Raw genomic sequence first — 14,973 nt, 5'->3', positions numbered from 1 at the left:
GAAAAGTACGATATGAGAGTGGATATATCCCAAGGCTGTGTAAAGAGAAGTACACTAGATTTTGACTCAGCAGAAAACTGGTTTCAAACCCCACCATTGACGCTTAGCAAAGTGAGATGTTACTTGCCCAAAGTGATAATTCTTGGTAAAATTGGAAGCAGATACTGTCCCTTCCTCAAAAGCCTGTATGAATTTAATTTGTCTATGCGATTATCTTGTATTTTGCTTTAGGATAGTACTTGAAATTACTTCATGTTCTCTGAATTTGAAAACATCTATTTTCTTCTTCTACCCTTTGTCCTCTTACCCCACCCCTACCCCACCCCGAATTGGCAGTTGATCTGTACAAGTTACCTTTTCTTCTTCTCTTCTTTGATTTATGGATTATTCTAATAATTAATTGCTAATTCATTTGTCACAAGTTAAAGCTGGCATCAGAAATATCTTGTGCCAAATCCTTCTACTATATTTTCCCACTTTAGCATAGCAGTATACATTCTTAGCCTTACATTGCAATAATTCTTTATTTTCCATGCTAGCAAAGTGAAGCAATGTCCTAGATCATACAATTGACCCAAAAATGACTTCTTTGATTTTATAGAAACCATATCATTTCCTTGGACAGGTAGGTGGTGCAGTGGTTAGAGTTCCAGACCTGGAAGAGTCAGAAATACTCTTTCTGAGTTCAAACCTGGTCTCAGACACTTCCTACCTGTGCGATCCTGGGCAAGTCACTTAATCCTGTTTGCCTCAGTGTCCTCATCTATAAAATGAATTGGAGGAGGAAATGGCAAATCATTCCAGTGGTCACGAAGAGTCGGGCATGACTGAAAATGACTCAACAGCGTGATTTCCTTAGAAAAAGGTGTTAGAAGCAGAGTTAGAAAGAAACATTGGAAGTATTTTGTTAATCTTAAAGATGAAACTACTCAATTATACTCTGTTTACTTGGAATATTCACAACTATTTAATGGAAGAACTAGAAATAGAACCCAGTTCTCCTGATTTGTCATCTGTTTTTCTTTTAATACTCTGTGGTGTTGATGATCATTGTTGTAATTACATTTTCTTTAGGCTAATAATTAAAGTTGGAATTTTCCAAACATAAACTAACTGGGTTTATTTGTGTGGGAGTGTGGGATAGGTCAAGGGAAATTCACAAAGCATCATGTTGAGAGTTACCTGTGTTTTAGCTGCTCTATTTACTTCCAGCTTTATTTCTTTTGTTCCAGCTTTATTTCTTCATTAGTTGGGAAGGATTACCTAAATTTGAATGGTCCAATATTAAATTCTGGCCAAATCTGATTTCTTAATCTTTTTCCAGGTAGGTAGCCATCCCAGCTTCTTGAAGGAGGTTAGAGATCACATGCAGGACTCCTTCCTGATGCAGTCAGAGGTAAGAATTCTGCTACTCCTTTACTGTATGATGTTGTTAGAATTCTTGAAGTTTAGGATGTTTTTTATCTTATTTTTATTATTTTTTCTTGGTTTTATATAATTTGTTTTTGATTAATTTCTTTGTCTAGCAAGCCATCCATTGTAACAAAGATTTTAAAAGGGTGAAAAAAAAAGCAGCTTAACAAAAATAACTAACATCAACCTTGTCTTATAACATTTTCATTGTCCCACGTTTGTTATGCCTTACCTCCGCAGTGAAAGGAGAGAAGTACATACAGTTTGTCAACTCTTCTTTAACCTCAAACTTACTACGGTTATACAGTCTTTGATTTTTTTGGTTGAAATTCCTTCATATTCCATATTAACTAAACATAAACTAAGGGCTTGCTCTGTACAAAGCATTGTTCAAACCTAAAGGGTAAATAGGAAATTTAAATATTTCTGCCTTCTTAGAGCTTACACATACATGTTAAATGATAAATTGTAACACAGAGTTACTGAGAAAGGTGCACAGCAGAAGCTGCATTTATATTCAGGAATTTAGCTGGAAAGGGAGTAAAAAAGAGTACATTTTAAGTCATATTATAGTAGAAGATTTATAGGAAATTCTGTACACTGCTTCCTTTGGAAATAGAGTGGGCAAATGATAGCTAAATTTTAAAGGACCTTGACTAAAAAGCAAAGGCATTTCAATGGGTATGCCTTGTGGAATCAGTGAAGATAACCTTAGCAGAGTATGATCTCCATATAAAAATATTATTTTGTTAACATTATAAGGAGTAGAGAGTAGAGTATGTTAGACTAGTTGTTAAGTTATGACAAGGTGTTAATAATGAAGGCCTATATCTGAGTGGTGGCATTTTGACAATAGAGGAAGGGGTTGGATTTTAGAACTATTTCATAGGTAGATTTTGTAAATGGAATAAAAATGAGAGGAAAAATAGCCACAGGCTTACCTTTATTGGATAGAGTTCTGGACCTGTAGTCAGGAAGAGTCATCATCCTGAGTTTAAATCTGGACTCAGACACTTTATTAGCTGTGTGACCCTGGGCAAGTCACTTAACCCTGTTAGCCTCAGTTTCCTTATCTGTTCAATCAGTTGGAGAAGGAAATGGCAAATAATTCTAGCATCTTTGCCAAGAAAACCCCAAAAGGGGTCATGAAGTAAAACATGACAAAATACCGTAATGGGAGATGTATTGAGAGATTGTGTGAGAATGAGCCTTGGTTGGGAGAAAAGATACCAAACTTCATTTTGGCATGTTGTAATGATGGTGCATGATTCAGGTGGAGAAAGTTATTAAGTGGTTGGGAATGCCAATCTGATGCTCAAGAGTGAGATTAGCTTTAAAAATGAGACTGAGGATAAAGGTTTGCAAATTGTTAGAAGTTAGACTTGAAGAGGTGGAAATGAGAATTGCCTATTTTAGAACAAAGGGGAGGGAGGTAAAATCAGACACCTTAAGAGCACCTACAGTAAATGTTTGGCCAAGTATGAGAGTTGAAATAAGGGAAAATTAGAAATTTGGAGAACCAGGAGCGTATGATCTATTTGAAGGTAAAGGAGGCAAAGACCTTTCTTTGGGAGGGAGTATTCAGTAGTGTCAAATTGCAGAGGAGTCAATATGAGGACTAAAAGGCCCATTGGATTTGATGATAGTCTTTCAGTGACCTTAGAGCACTTTTAATAGAATGCTAAAGACACGCTTGATAGAATGGCAGTAAGAAGTGCAGGCAGTTGGTAATAAGTAGTCTATAGACTATTTTCTCAAATTTAGCAAAGTTTGAAAGTAGCTTGAGGTGTAGAAGTGTTAAAGATTTTTCATGTCTAGGCTTATGTAAGCGAACCCGTTATTCCCAGAATGAAATTCCTTGTCCAAATAGATGACTGAACAGAGAGTGCCTAACTCATTACCCTTCCCATACTGTATATTGTAGGTTCCATTTGATATTTTTGTTTGTTGATCGAGTGGTCCTTTCCTTTGCCAGCCTAAGCTGACTCCTGCCTTCCTAGTTTCATGGTGGAGGTGGTAGGGTGAGATGTTGGATGTATTATTAGTTTTTCTCCATTTGAATGTAAGCTCATTGTGGGTAGGGATTGTTTCATTTTCCTAGCACAGTGTCTTACACAAAGTAAGCTCTTAATATTTATTAATTGTTGGGAAGGTTTGCTAAGGAAATTACTAGTGTAATTGAGATTTCACTGGGAATGTTTTAAATACTTAGTACTTTCAAAAGGTTCCTTAATGAACAGTGCTAATTATAAATCAGTCTTATCTTTAATGTTACATAAAGATCCTTTACTAAGGATTTTCAATGTTTAGCCTATTATAATAATTACTAAATATGCTTTTCATAAGTTGATTCATTTTCTTGAAAAATAATCCCTAATTCATTAGTTTCCTGTGTTGTGAATTTAAGTTTTTTCCTTTGCCATGTAGCATGAAATTATTTACCAAAATTATTGCCAGCAACCTGGGTATTATGACTGACCTTATGTATAATTATTTTGATTCAGTTATCACTCTGCCCATTGTCCATTTTTAATAATCAAGGCTGCAAAAAGTATCCATTGAATTTTTCCAATGGATTTTTCCAGTGTATGCTAGTAATAATAGCTTTACATTATTTTATTTTCATTTAGCAAAAAAATTACTGAATGAATTAGATTTACCAAACTTCAGCTTTGAGTTTTTAGCATTTCTGAAATTGAGGGCATGCAGAAGTTAACCTAGGCATTGGTGTTGTAATTTACTTCCAGGGAAATGCGTTGTAAATATATTGTATTAACTTTTGAGTTAACATTTCCATTTGTTTGTAAATAATGTGGTTAGTTTTAGTAGGTTTCTTAAATGAGACTAGAACAGCCTAATGGATAATTTTAGGAGTATCAAAATTACAAGACATAAGTATGTAGCCCCACAGTAGTATATTCTCTGAATTGTAAATTCCTTTGGGGTAAGGAGCCTGTTGTTTTTAAATTTTCTGTCTTACAGAGAGTTTAATAATGCAGCTTAATAAAATAGAGACTGAAGATACATTTTTGTTGATATATGAAAGTGTTTTCTACCATATTTCAGTTATTTCCAAATTCTCTAAACTTTGCATACTTGTTTGTTTCTCCTTTACTTGTTAATTAAATTTAATTGAATTCTGTTATAACAGAGTTGTAATGGTCTCACCATTTGACCTCCCTGGCCTTCAGTTTTTTCACTTAAAAAGTGTGAGTTAGACTAGAAGGCCTCTGAAATTCTTTTGTTCTAAATCTGTGGTCCTGTAACATAATATTGTTCTTAAAATCAGTGTTTATTTTGGATTTGCTTATTCAATTTACTGACAAAATCTTTCCATATTTAATATTCACTCTTCTTGGTAAATTCCTAAAATGGTTAGGTGTTTGCATTTTTAAACAAGGTGAATGAGTCAATTATTCTCTAAACATTTATTAAGCATCTATTATTGTGCCATGAGGTGCTAGTGATAACAAATATGAAAAAGACATCCCTGCCCTCTAGACACGTACAATGTAGTAGAGAAAGACCTTAGGTTAGCCCAATAGTAATTACTTGTTACTTGTATCTCCCCTCCTATACCCCCCCCAACCCCCACTTTCAGTTACCTAATCATCTTGTTTTGGTAGATGTCCTGATGATTCCTTCTGGGATTTACTTTTCAGTTACCAAAATACTACAAAGGGCTTTTCCTTTTTGTGTTCTACATGTGTTCCATTTTTGACAGTATTCTTCTATATTGCCATAGTTTGTGATTTCTCAAGATGAGATTTTAACCTTCACATCGTTTACTGCACATGATTTATCTAGAATATAGGAAATCCTCAACTCAGGTTGCCAGTACCAGTGTTGTCTAGTTAAAACATTGAAATCACATGATTCCATTTCAGTTTTTATATACAAGATTCTTATTACATGTGCAGGAGAAGAAGCCAGAGTAAATAATAATAATTATTTTTTTAAACATAATGCCATGGAAATCTGACACCCTACTTGATTTCTATTGTTATTGTGAATGCCCACACATTTGTTCTGCTGTATACACCTCCTTAGCATTAAACATTACAAAATGTATTTATTGTAATAATTAAACGGATTAGAGAGAATAGGGGTGTGTATGTGTATGTGTGTGTAAGGTTTGTAATGACTGTGAAGGTGATCTTTTTTAATTTGGTCACATATCTTTCCCACTTTTCATTTTGATAAGCTGACAAAATTTGGTATTTTTAATAGAATAAAAAAATTCTGAACAGTAATTTAAAATTCTTTATAGCACAGCTTTTTAATGGGGATCCATGAACTTCAATATAGTTGGTTTCCTTTGTTAATCCTATGTACTTTCTATAAGTTTTTTATTTTAAATAAAATTTTTTCTTCATTAAATTGTAAAATTTTTGCCGTGTTTGTGAACAATTTGTTTAAATTTCATCCATTTACTTCTTTAATTTTTTTTCAATCAGTGAAAATCTACCTTCCCTCCTCAACATTTCACATTCCCCCTACCCTTGAGAAAGAAAGGGAGAAAAAAAGCCCAAATATGTTAACACATGTATGTGAAACAAAACAAATTCCCACATTGGCTGTCTTTCCTCTTACCTTCCCTGAAAATGTATCTTAAGCTAAATTCTTGTGTCCATTACCCCTTGTCTTGAGTTGTGTAGCAAGCTTCATCATGAGTCCTCTGGGAGTCATAGTTGTTCATTGCATTGATCAGAATTCCTACATTTTTTTTAAAAGTTTTGTCTTTATGATGCTATTGTTATTGTATTAACTGTTCTCCTGATTTTGCTCATTCATGAATGTCTTCCTCATTTTCTCTGAAATTGTCCCCTTATCATGATTTCTTAAAATACAGTGTGTTATATCATATTGTTGTATCTTATTTATTAGAGGAAGCTAAGTGGCAACTAGGCCTGAGATCAGGAAGATTTGATTTTAGATCTGTCCTCAGACACTGTTACCCTGGGCAGGTTGCTTAAATCACTGTGTGCCTCAATTTCATCAATGGCAAAAAGGGGATAATTTATAGGATCTAACTTCTAGGGTCATGTTGTTTTGAGTATCAAATAAAATGATATTTGTAAAGCACTTAGAATGTTGCTTGGCACCTAGTAGGCACTATATAAATTCCATTCATATACCATAACTTATTTAGCCATTCTTGAATTTATCACTGTTTCTGTAAGTGCCTGTCAAAATGCAATAGGAAGGGGTATAAAAAGAAATTTCATTTAAAATCACTATAGAAAGCATAAAATATTTGCCAAATCCCATATAGGAACTATGTATGTGGATACAACCATAGAAAATTATTTACACAAATAAAGACAGATCTAAATAATTTGGAGAAATATTAAATCCTTGTATATAAGGATGTCAATATAAAAATAATGATGATACTACCTAATGTGACTTACTCAGTGCCATGCCATTTTAACTACCAAAGTATTACTTTAAAGAGCTAGGAGAAATAATTACAAAATTCATCTGGAAGAACATAAGATACAGCGTTTCAAGGGAATTATGAAAAAGTGAAGGAAAGGGGCCTGCCATTAGCCAATGTTTAAATTATGTCAAGAAGCAGTAATCATCAAGACAATTCAGTACTGACTAAGAAATAGGTCAATCTGTGGGACTGATTAGGCACCCAATAAAGAGAAGCAGATGAACACAGTAGGGCTAGTGTTTGGTATACCCAAAGATCTCAGCAAATTTTGTTAAGAATTCACCATTTGACGAAATTATTGGCAACCAGTCTGGTAGAGACTTAAGTTATAGCCTTGTGTCTTGCAGCATATAAGAACATAAACACCAAATGGGTACATGTACATTAGATATAAAGGGTGTCATCACTAAAAAATGCAAGAACGAGGAAGAAATTACTTTTCAGTTTGATGGATGGGGGGACAGGTTTATCATCAAGTATGGGATAGAGTATTTCGCAGATGAAATGGATGATTCTTTATCGATTAGGAAGACATTATAGAAATAGTTCATAGTAGTCAGCTTAGCAGGAGGATGTATCTGAGTTTTAAATCAGCGTGTTTTTCAATTGTATCCATACAGAGTGTCCTCGTCAGTTAAGTAAACATAAGGATATTTTAGTACTTATTTCATAGGATTGTTTATTGTGAGGATCTATAAAGTGCTATATAAATGTCAGTTAATCAGTGATCCTGATCTATACTTAACACCTTCTTACAGTATTTGCTTGTTTGGCTATTTTTTGACTTGGGAATGGGAAAGAGTTGGGGAGGTAAGTGGGGGGTGTGTGTGTGTGTGTGTGTGTGTGTATGTGTGTGTGTGTGTGTGTGTGTGTAAAAATAAGCCTAAGTCAATTCTGAATTTTCATTTTATTTGGTAAATCACTTAGAAACATACAGTAGACTTTTGTCAAGTTATGTGCGGATAAGTTGTACACAGTAACCCATATACAAAGGAGTGACCCTAAGGATATGATACCTTTTCCCTAAAGATGGGATATGGAGCTTGCATTTAAACCTCAGTTGAACCACAGAGATGGATCCTACCCTTTGTCTGCTATATTATTCCCTAATAGAAATTCAATTAATTCATTCTGCATAACGTAGCAGGATAACATTGATTGTCAAGTGGAGGAGACTCCCTAATTGCGCAATCCATTCAGCCAATCTAGTTTCTTTTCTTTAAAAACCTTGGGTGAAGGGTTGCTGATATAAAAGATAAAAAAAGGTTCACTGCATCTAATATATTGTCTAATTTATCAGCTATTAGTGGATTTCCCTAACAATCTAATAAAGTGGTCATATTTTCCTTTCCCCAAATATTGTCTTTAAAGAAACTGTGAAGGTAACATTCTGGTCTGAGGACTTCAAGAGATTGATTAGTCAAGAAGTTAAGGAAGATAGAGGATAGGAGATTTAGGTAGTGAGAGGTATGTAATCTTGCACTTGAGTTTCACTTGTAATAGTGGGATATGTGGGCAGTCAAGAAATGATGGGCTGGATTATTATACACTATGTAAACCTTCTAGGAATTTGTCAGTGAAGGTTCTATCTAATATAGGACAAAAGTTTGGAGGAAGTTATTGGTTTGTTTTTATATAATAGGGGAGTTTTATATCTTTAGGTGGTAGGAAAAAGAATCATTCACTAAGAAAAGATAAAAATGAGTGTTATGAGTATCCTAATTTTAAATTCTTTGATCTAGATTACATCATACTGTATTGAACTTTTTTTTCTCTTATGAACTTTAAGACAATGTGATCACCTCCTTTCACTTCATTTTACCTTAGCAACCAATCAGTTTCGTTCTGCCCTGAAAGTAGCTCCGTTTGTCTCTATCTTTACCAGTGGGACAGTCAGTCAGTCAACAAGTATTAAGTACCTAGTATGGGCCTGTCTGTCTAGTATGGGCTAGACTCTGGAGATACAGATACAAAGACTGACACTCTCTTTACACAGATACTTCACGTTCTTGTTGAGAGGGACAACAAATAACTTATAAATACCTAGCATAAATATAAAATGACTAAATATAACTACGTAGTTTTGAATACAAGATATTTTGGGAAGTATGTTACCAGTAGATGGGGAAATTAGGGAAGGTTTTGTGCTGAAGATGGTGTCTGAAACTCTACCATCTCAGCTGCCTAAGCTGAGAGAGATTTCTGGGGAGGGTGGTGGGGATGGAGTGAATTCTAATTATGGGGAATGGCCAGTGAAAAGGCATGGAGAGAGGGTATAGAATTTTGTATGTGATGAACTTAGGGAAGTTGGGTTTGACTAGATCACATGACGGTGTGGGAAAGCTGATGATATCCAATGAGAACAGAAAGATAACATTGAAGCCATGATGTATAAGAGGGTTTGCATTATAGGTATGGGAGATTGTTCAAAGGAATAGAGAAAGGAGGCCAGTTTGGTTGAATTACAGAGTTTGGAAGGGGGAGTAACATCTAGTGAGGCTGAAAATGAAGGTTGGGGATGGATTGTATAGGTATTTTAAAACTAAACAGAGAAATTTATATTTTAATCTAGAGACAATAGGAAGGCACTAGATTTTCACATTCACAGTTATGGTTACTGTGTATTTCCCGCCATCCTATTTCCCCCCCTGTTTATCCTTCTCTTTCTCTGTCATCCATCCCCTAACCTCCCTCCTTTTACCCTGTCCCTCCGCAGAAGTTATTTGCTTGTGACCATCACCTTTCCCAGTCTGCCCTCCCCACCTTCTCTTATCTTTTTCTTCTCCTGCTTCCTTGTAAGGTAAGATAGATTTCTATACCCAACTTAAAGCGTATGTTATTTCCTCTATGAATCAGTTCGATGGGAGTAAGGTTCAAGCATTGTCTGCTACCTCTACTTCTCATCTTTCCCTTTAAAGTAAAAACTCTTTCATCTTTGTTATGTGAGATAATTTATCCTGTTCTTTCTCTCCTTTCCCCCTTCTCCCAAAGCATCTCTTTTTCTAACCCCTTAATTTTATTTTTTTTAGGTATCCCATAATATCTGTACTATAAAGTAAACTCATATTCATGCCCTCTGGCAAATTGCCCTAATAATGATGAAGTTCTTAGGAGTTACAAGTATCTTTTTCACATGTAGGAATGTAAACAGTTTAACCTTATTGAATTCCTTATATTTTCTCTTTCCTGTTTACCTTTTTGTAATTCTCTTGAGTCTTGTATTCTTGAGTCAGGTTTTCTATTCAGCATTTTTTCCCCTGAAGGATTATACTCAGTTTTGTTGGGTAGGTGATTCTTGGCTGTAATTCTGGCTCCTTTACTCTCTGGAATATCATATTCCATGCCCTCTGATTCTTTAATGTAGAAGTTGCTAAATCTTGTGCTATCCTCTCTGTGGCTCCACGATATTTGAATTTTTTTTTTTCCTGGCTGCTTGCAGTCTTTTCTCCTTCATCTGAGAGCTCTTGAATTTGACTGTAATATTCCTGGGGGTTTTCATTTTGGGAGCTCTTTCAAGGAGATGATTGGAGGATTCTTTCAATGTCTATTTTACCCTCTGGTTCTAGGATAACAGGGCAGTTTTCTTGATAATTTCTTGAAATATGATTTCTAGGCTCTTTTTTACTTTATTTTTTATAAAGTCTTGTAAGGTAGTCCAGTATTTCTTAAATTATTTTTCCTCAGCCTGTTTTCCAGGTCATTTGTTTTTCCAATGAGATGTTTCACATTTTCTTCTGTTTTTTCATTCTTTTGATTTTGTTTTATTGTTTCTTGATGTCTCATCTAGTCATTAGCTTCTACTTGATCAATTCTGATTTTTAAGGAATTATTTTCTTCAGTGAGCTTTTGTACCTCCTTTTCCATTTTACCAATTCTACTTTTTTTCTTCAGTGAATTTTTGTGCATATTTTTCCATTTGACCAATTCTGCTTTTTAAGGAGTTGTTTTCTTCACTGGACTTTTGTGCCTTTTTTTTTTTTTTTTTTTTTTTTTACCATTTGGCCAGTTTTGTTTTTTAAGGTGTTACCTTTTTCTGTGTGTGTGTGTGTGTGTATGTATGCATGCCTCTTTTACCAAGCTATTAATACTTTTCCCCATGATTTTCTTGCATCACTCTCATTTCTTTTCCCAGTTTTTCTTTTACCTTTTACTTGATTTTTAAAATCGTTTTTGAGTTCTTCCAAAAATTCTTTTTGGGCCTGAGACCAATTCACATTTCTTTAAGGCTGTCAGTATAGCTGTTCTGACTTCATTGCCTTCTTCTGAGTTTTGTTCTTCCCTGTCACCACAGTTACTTTCTATGTGACCGTCAGGTTAGGTTTTGTTGTTGTTTTCTCCTTTGTGCTTTGTTCATTATTTCCAGAATATTTTTTGACTTCAGACTTTATGTTAAAGTGAGGCAGCACAGACCCAAGCTTCAGGTTTTTCATGGTCCTGTTTTCAGTTCTTCCAAAGGAGAGATGTGGTCACTATTCTCCTGGCCTGTGAGCGACCACAAGTACTCTTTTCCTCTCCAGAACTGTGACCAGGGTTTCTGTTCCCTTTGTGGCTTCATGCTCTAGTGTGCTACAGCTCCTCCTCATTCTGGGACTCTGACCTACAATGCAAGAGTCGTGTACCCAGTGCCAACCAAAGATCCCTTGTAATCTCCTTCTGACCAGTTGTCTAACCCCAACCCCCATACTTTGGTCTGTGGGCTGAGAGCTCCAGAAGCTACCATCAACGCACACATGCCTGAGGGCTGCTACTTCGTTGATGGAGCATGGCCTGTGCTCTACTGTGCTCTTAGCTGGTGAGACAGAACTTTTCTTTCTGTCTTTCTAAGTTGTCTTGAGCTAGAAAATTATTTCACCCTGTCTTTTTGTTCATTGTGCTGCTCCAGATTTTGTTTTGAGATACAATTTTAAAGCTATCTGCAGAGTAATTTGGGAGAGCGCAACAAATCTTTGCCTTTACCCTGCCATCTTGCCTCTTCCCCATTTTATCTAGTCTTTAAAATGTTCAGTTTAATTTATTAAACAACTTTGACCTTAGTATGAAACTTCCATTGTTTTTCTAGTTGTGTGTCACATCCCACTAAATTTGTGACAAATGTTTGATTCAAATTTACTTTGTTGGTAAACACTTAACTCATTTTAATAATTATACTTTGCTTATTAGTTTATAGACATGAACCAATAAGAAATACTACTTTTCTACTTCATCCTAGGGCATACTTGGTATGATTCCATGTTACCTGGCTTACGGGTTCTATATGATCTGCTTTCTTTCTGTTTGTTCATTTTTAGTTTCATATGAAACACTTTTGATCCACTGATCACCAGGCAAATATATTAAATATTCTTCATGGCAATTTCCCTAAACATTCTTCCATGTTTTGTATTAAACCATATAGAAATATAAATCCCATTTTTCAATACCACTTGTTTCGGGAGCTATGTTACAAGTAGATTTGCAGAAAAATCATTAATTTGTCCTGTGCAGAAACATCCCCTCCCTCCAGAATCATTGGTTTATCTAAACAAGTTTTCTTGTAGTTAAATCTTTTGCTACAATATAAAGCTTTTACAGAATCCTCATTGGCGAGCAGGCAAGCAAATGCTATATGGCATTTAAAAAAAAAAAGTACACTAGCTGTGTGAACATGGGCAAGTCACTTAACCCTGTTTGCTCCAGTTTCCTCTTCTGTAAAATGAGCTGGAGAAGGAAATGGCAAACCACTCTAGTATCTTTACCAAGATAACCCCAAATGGGGTCACAAAGAGTTGGACGTGACTGAAAAATGATTGAACAACTACATAAAAGAATTATGGTTTTAAAGGCATGATTAGTTTTTGTCATAATGGTCTAGGTAAAATCTGTATCAGTTCATACTAGTCTGCCCATGTTTCTCTGAAATGTCCCTTTCATTTTTTCCTATAGTGCAGTAATGTTCTGTTACATTCATGTAGCATTTGTTCAGCCATTCCCCAATTAATGGTCACTTTCTTAATTTGTAGTTCTTTGATACTACCAAAAAAAAGTGCTATAATATTGGTGTATATATAGTTCATTTTCCTCTTAACGCAATTTGGGATCTCATTGTAATGTATGTGTGCATAGTTTAGTGAGTTGTGGAGGCATAGTTCCAAATAAGTTGCTTTCTAGAATGGCTAGAACAAATCACAGCTCTTTCAGTAGTTGGATTCTTTAAGGTTCTCTCCAGTCCCACAATCTATTATTCTTTGTTCTAGTAAATAATAGCCAGCATTTATATAGAGCTTACTATGTGCCAGGCACTGTGCTAAGCACTGCTTTTACAATTAACTTATTTTTCTTCACAACAACCCTGGAAAGTAGTTATTATTTATTCCTATTTTACAGATGAGGAAACTGAGTCAAACATAGGTTAACTGACTTTTTCAGGTTATAAGTATCTGAGGCCTAAATGGAACTCACGTCTTCCTGACTCTAGGCCCAGTGCTCTGCGCATTGTGCCACATAACTGCCACTAACTGCTACCTAGCTACCACTTTATAAGGAACAGTACATAATAATAGTTTCTGGTTTTGGTCTTAATTAATGGCCTTAATTAATGGTCTTAAATTAAAGTGCCTGCTTTTCTACAATTCATCCCTTATTGACACTGAAGGGTGTGAGAACCTTAGATTAGAATTGCTTTAATTTGCATTTTTTGTTACTGATTTTCAGCATTTTTTCACAACATGTTATTAATCGGATCGAGAACCATCTTTTAATATCTTTTGAACATACATTAATTTGAAAGGCTTTTGTTCCCATAAATTTGAATTAATTCCTTCTATAGCTCGGAATCATTGCAGCTCTTAATATTGCTTCAGTCTTCACGAGTTGCCTTGCAGTCTTTTGAATATTCTTGAAAGCGACAAATATTCCTTCAGAAGTTATTTGGAGTTTAATTTAGGGATTGATTTATTAACTTGAATTTGTTTTCTGGCAATAGACCTAGATTTGCAATTATATATTTTATGGTTTGTATATGTTGAATTCAAACTCCTACAAACTTGTTCTACTGATTAGTAGTTTCACTTCCTTATTTTTATTAGCCACAATTAATTTGTCTGTCAATTAATATAGAAATGTGTATCCTGTCTTTCTTAAATAAGCACAAAGTTGAGATCTTTGAATTCTTGTCTAGTCTTTTATCTGTAATCCAAGATTACATGTGATGTGAATTTTGGTGGAGAAGAAAACTGTATTTTAAAAGAGACCTAAGTGATTTTTTTTTTTGAAGTTAGCATCTTTGTTTAAAATAACTGTAAACTGTTGAAGTTTTAGTAATCTGCACCCATAATTTTGAAGAAATTCTTTTTAAAAAAAGTTCACGCCCAAATGTCTGCATAATTATGGACTGATGTTTTGTAGGTAAACTGAATTCCTGACTGTGGTTGCTTTTGTTTCGGATGTATTTGTTTTTATTTTAAAAAGTTTGTGTGTGTGTGTATTTGTGTGTGTGTGTGTGTGTGTGTGTGTGTATATATAGTATGTATGTGTAGTATATATAATTAAATGAGATCATTTTGATTGAATTTATTAGTATTTTGTTAATAAGTTTTTTTGATTCATCTAAATATCTAAGTATCTTTGCTTACCTATATAAAAGTTTCCCATCATCATGCCGTAATACATAGACTAATTTTTTTTAAAATAATTTTTAGTTCAGTTGATTTTTAATGTCTTAAGTAGACACTTTTCTATTTTATGTTTTAGAAATATGGCAAATTGACAGCTTGTACTGGTTGTAGAACTCAATGCCGGTTTTTTGATATGACTCAGTGCATAGGTCCTAATGGATATATGGAACCATACTGTTCAACTGCTTGCATGAACACACACAAGACAAAATATGCAAAATCACCAAGTAAGTTTAAAGTTTTTAAAAATTACCCCCCAGAAATATATATATATGTGTATATATATATGTGTGTGTGTGTGTATGCGCGCACGCGCATGTGTGTAAATGACATTTCCCCCTCCCATGGACATCTGTCTGGATTTCTTTATTTAAGAAAGACATTATTAATTTAGTAAGAAAATAGTAATTCATACTCCACTAAAAAGATCCTTTCTTTAAATGTTCTCATTGAGGTCTCCTTGGA

At 34.6% G+C, this 14,973-nt stretch overlaps 1 protein-coding gene across 3 annotated transcripts in view; it reads left to right on the top strand.

Annotated features, from left to right (window-relative positions):
* The window catches only part of ZMYM2 (zinc finger MYM-type containing 2), an 86,553-nt gene that overhangs the window by 38,244 nt on the left and 33,336 nt on the right, over nucleotides 1-14,973 (top strand). For 2 of the 3 annotated variants that reach the window (XM_027877645.1, XM_027877643.1), the window contains 2 exons: nucleotides 1,325-1,396; nucleotides 14,585-14,735. In XM_027877645.1, coding sequence (XP_027733446.1) covers nucleotides 1,325-1,396; nucleotides 14,585-14,735 — 223 coding nt within the window. The remainder of the gene's footprint in view (nucleotides 1-1,324; nucleotides 1,397-14,584; nucleotides 14,736-14,973) is intronic. The other variant, XM_027877644.1, reaches the window with a different exon arrangement.

Source organism: Vombatus ursinus, unplaced genomic scaffold (assembly GCF_900497805.2).
Source record: "Vombatus ursinus unplaced genomic scaffold, bare-nosed wombat genome assembly UNPS02014813.1, whole genome shotgun sequence".
Lineage (NCBI taxonomy): Eukaryota > Metazoa > Chordata > Mammalia > Diprotodontia > Vombatidae > Vombatus > Vombatus ursinus.
The sequence above is the reverse complement of the archived record's forward strand: the minus strand, read 5'-3'. Positions and strand labels throughout refer to the sequence as shown.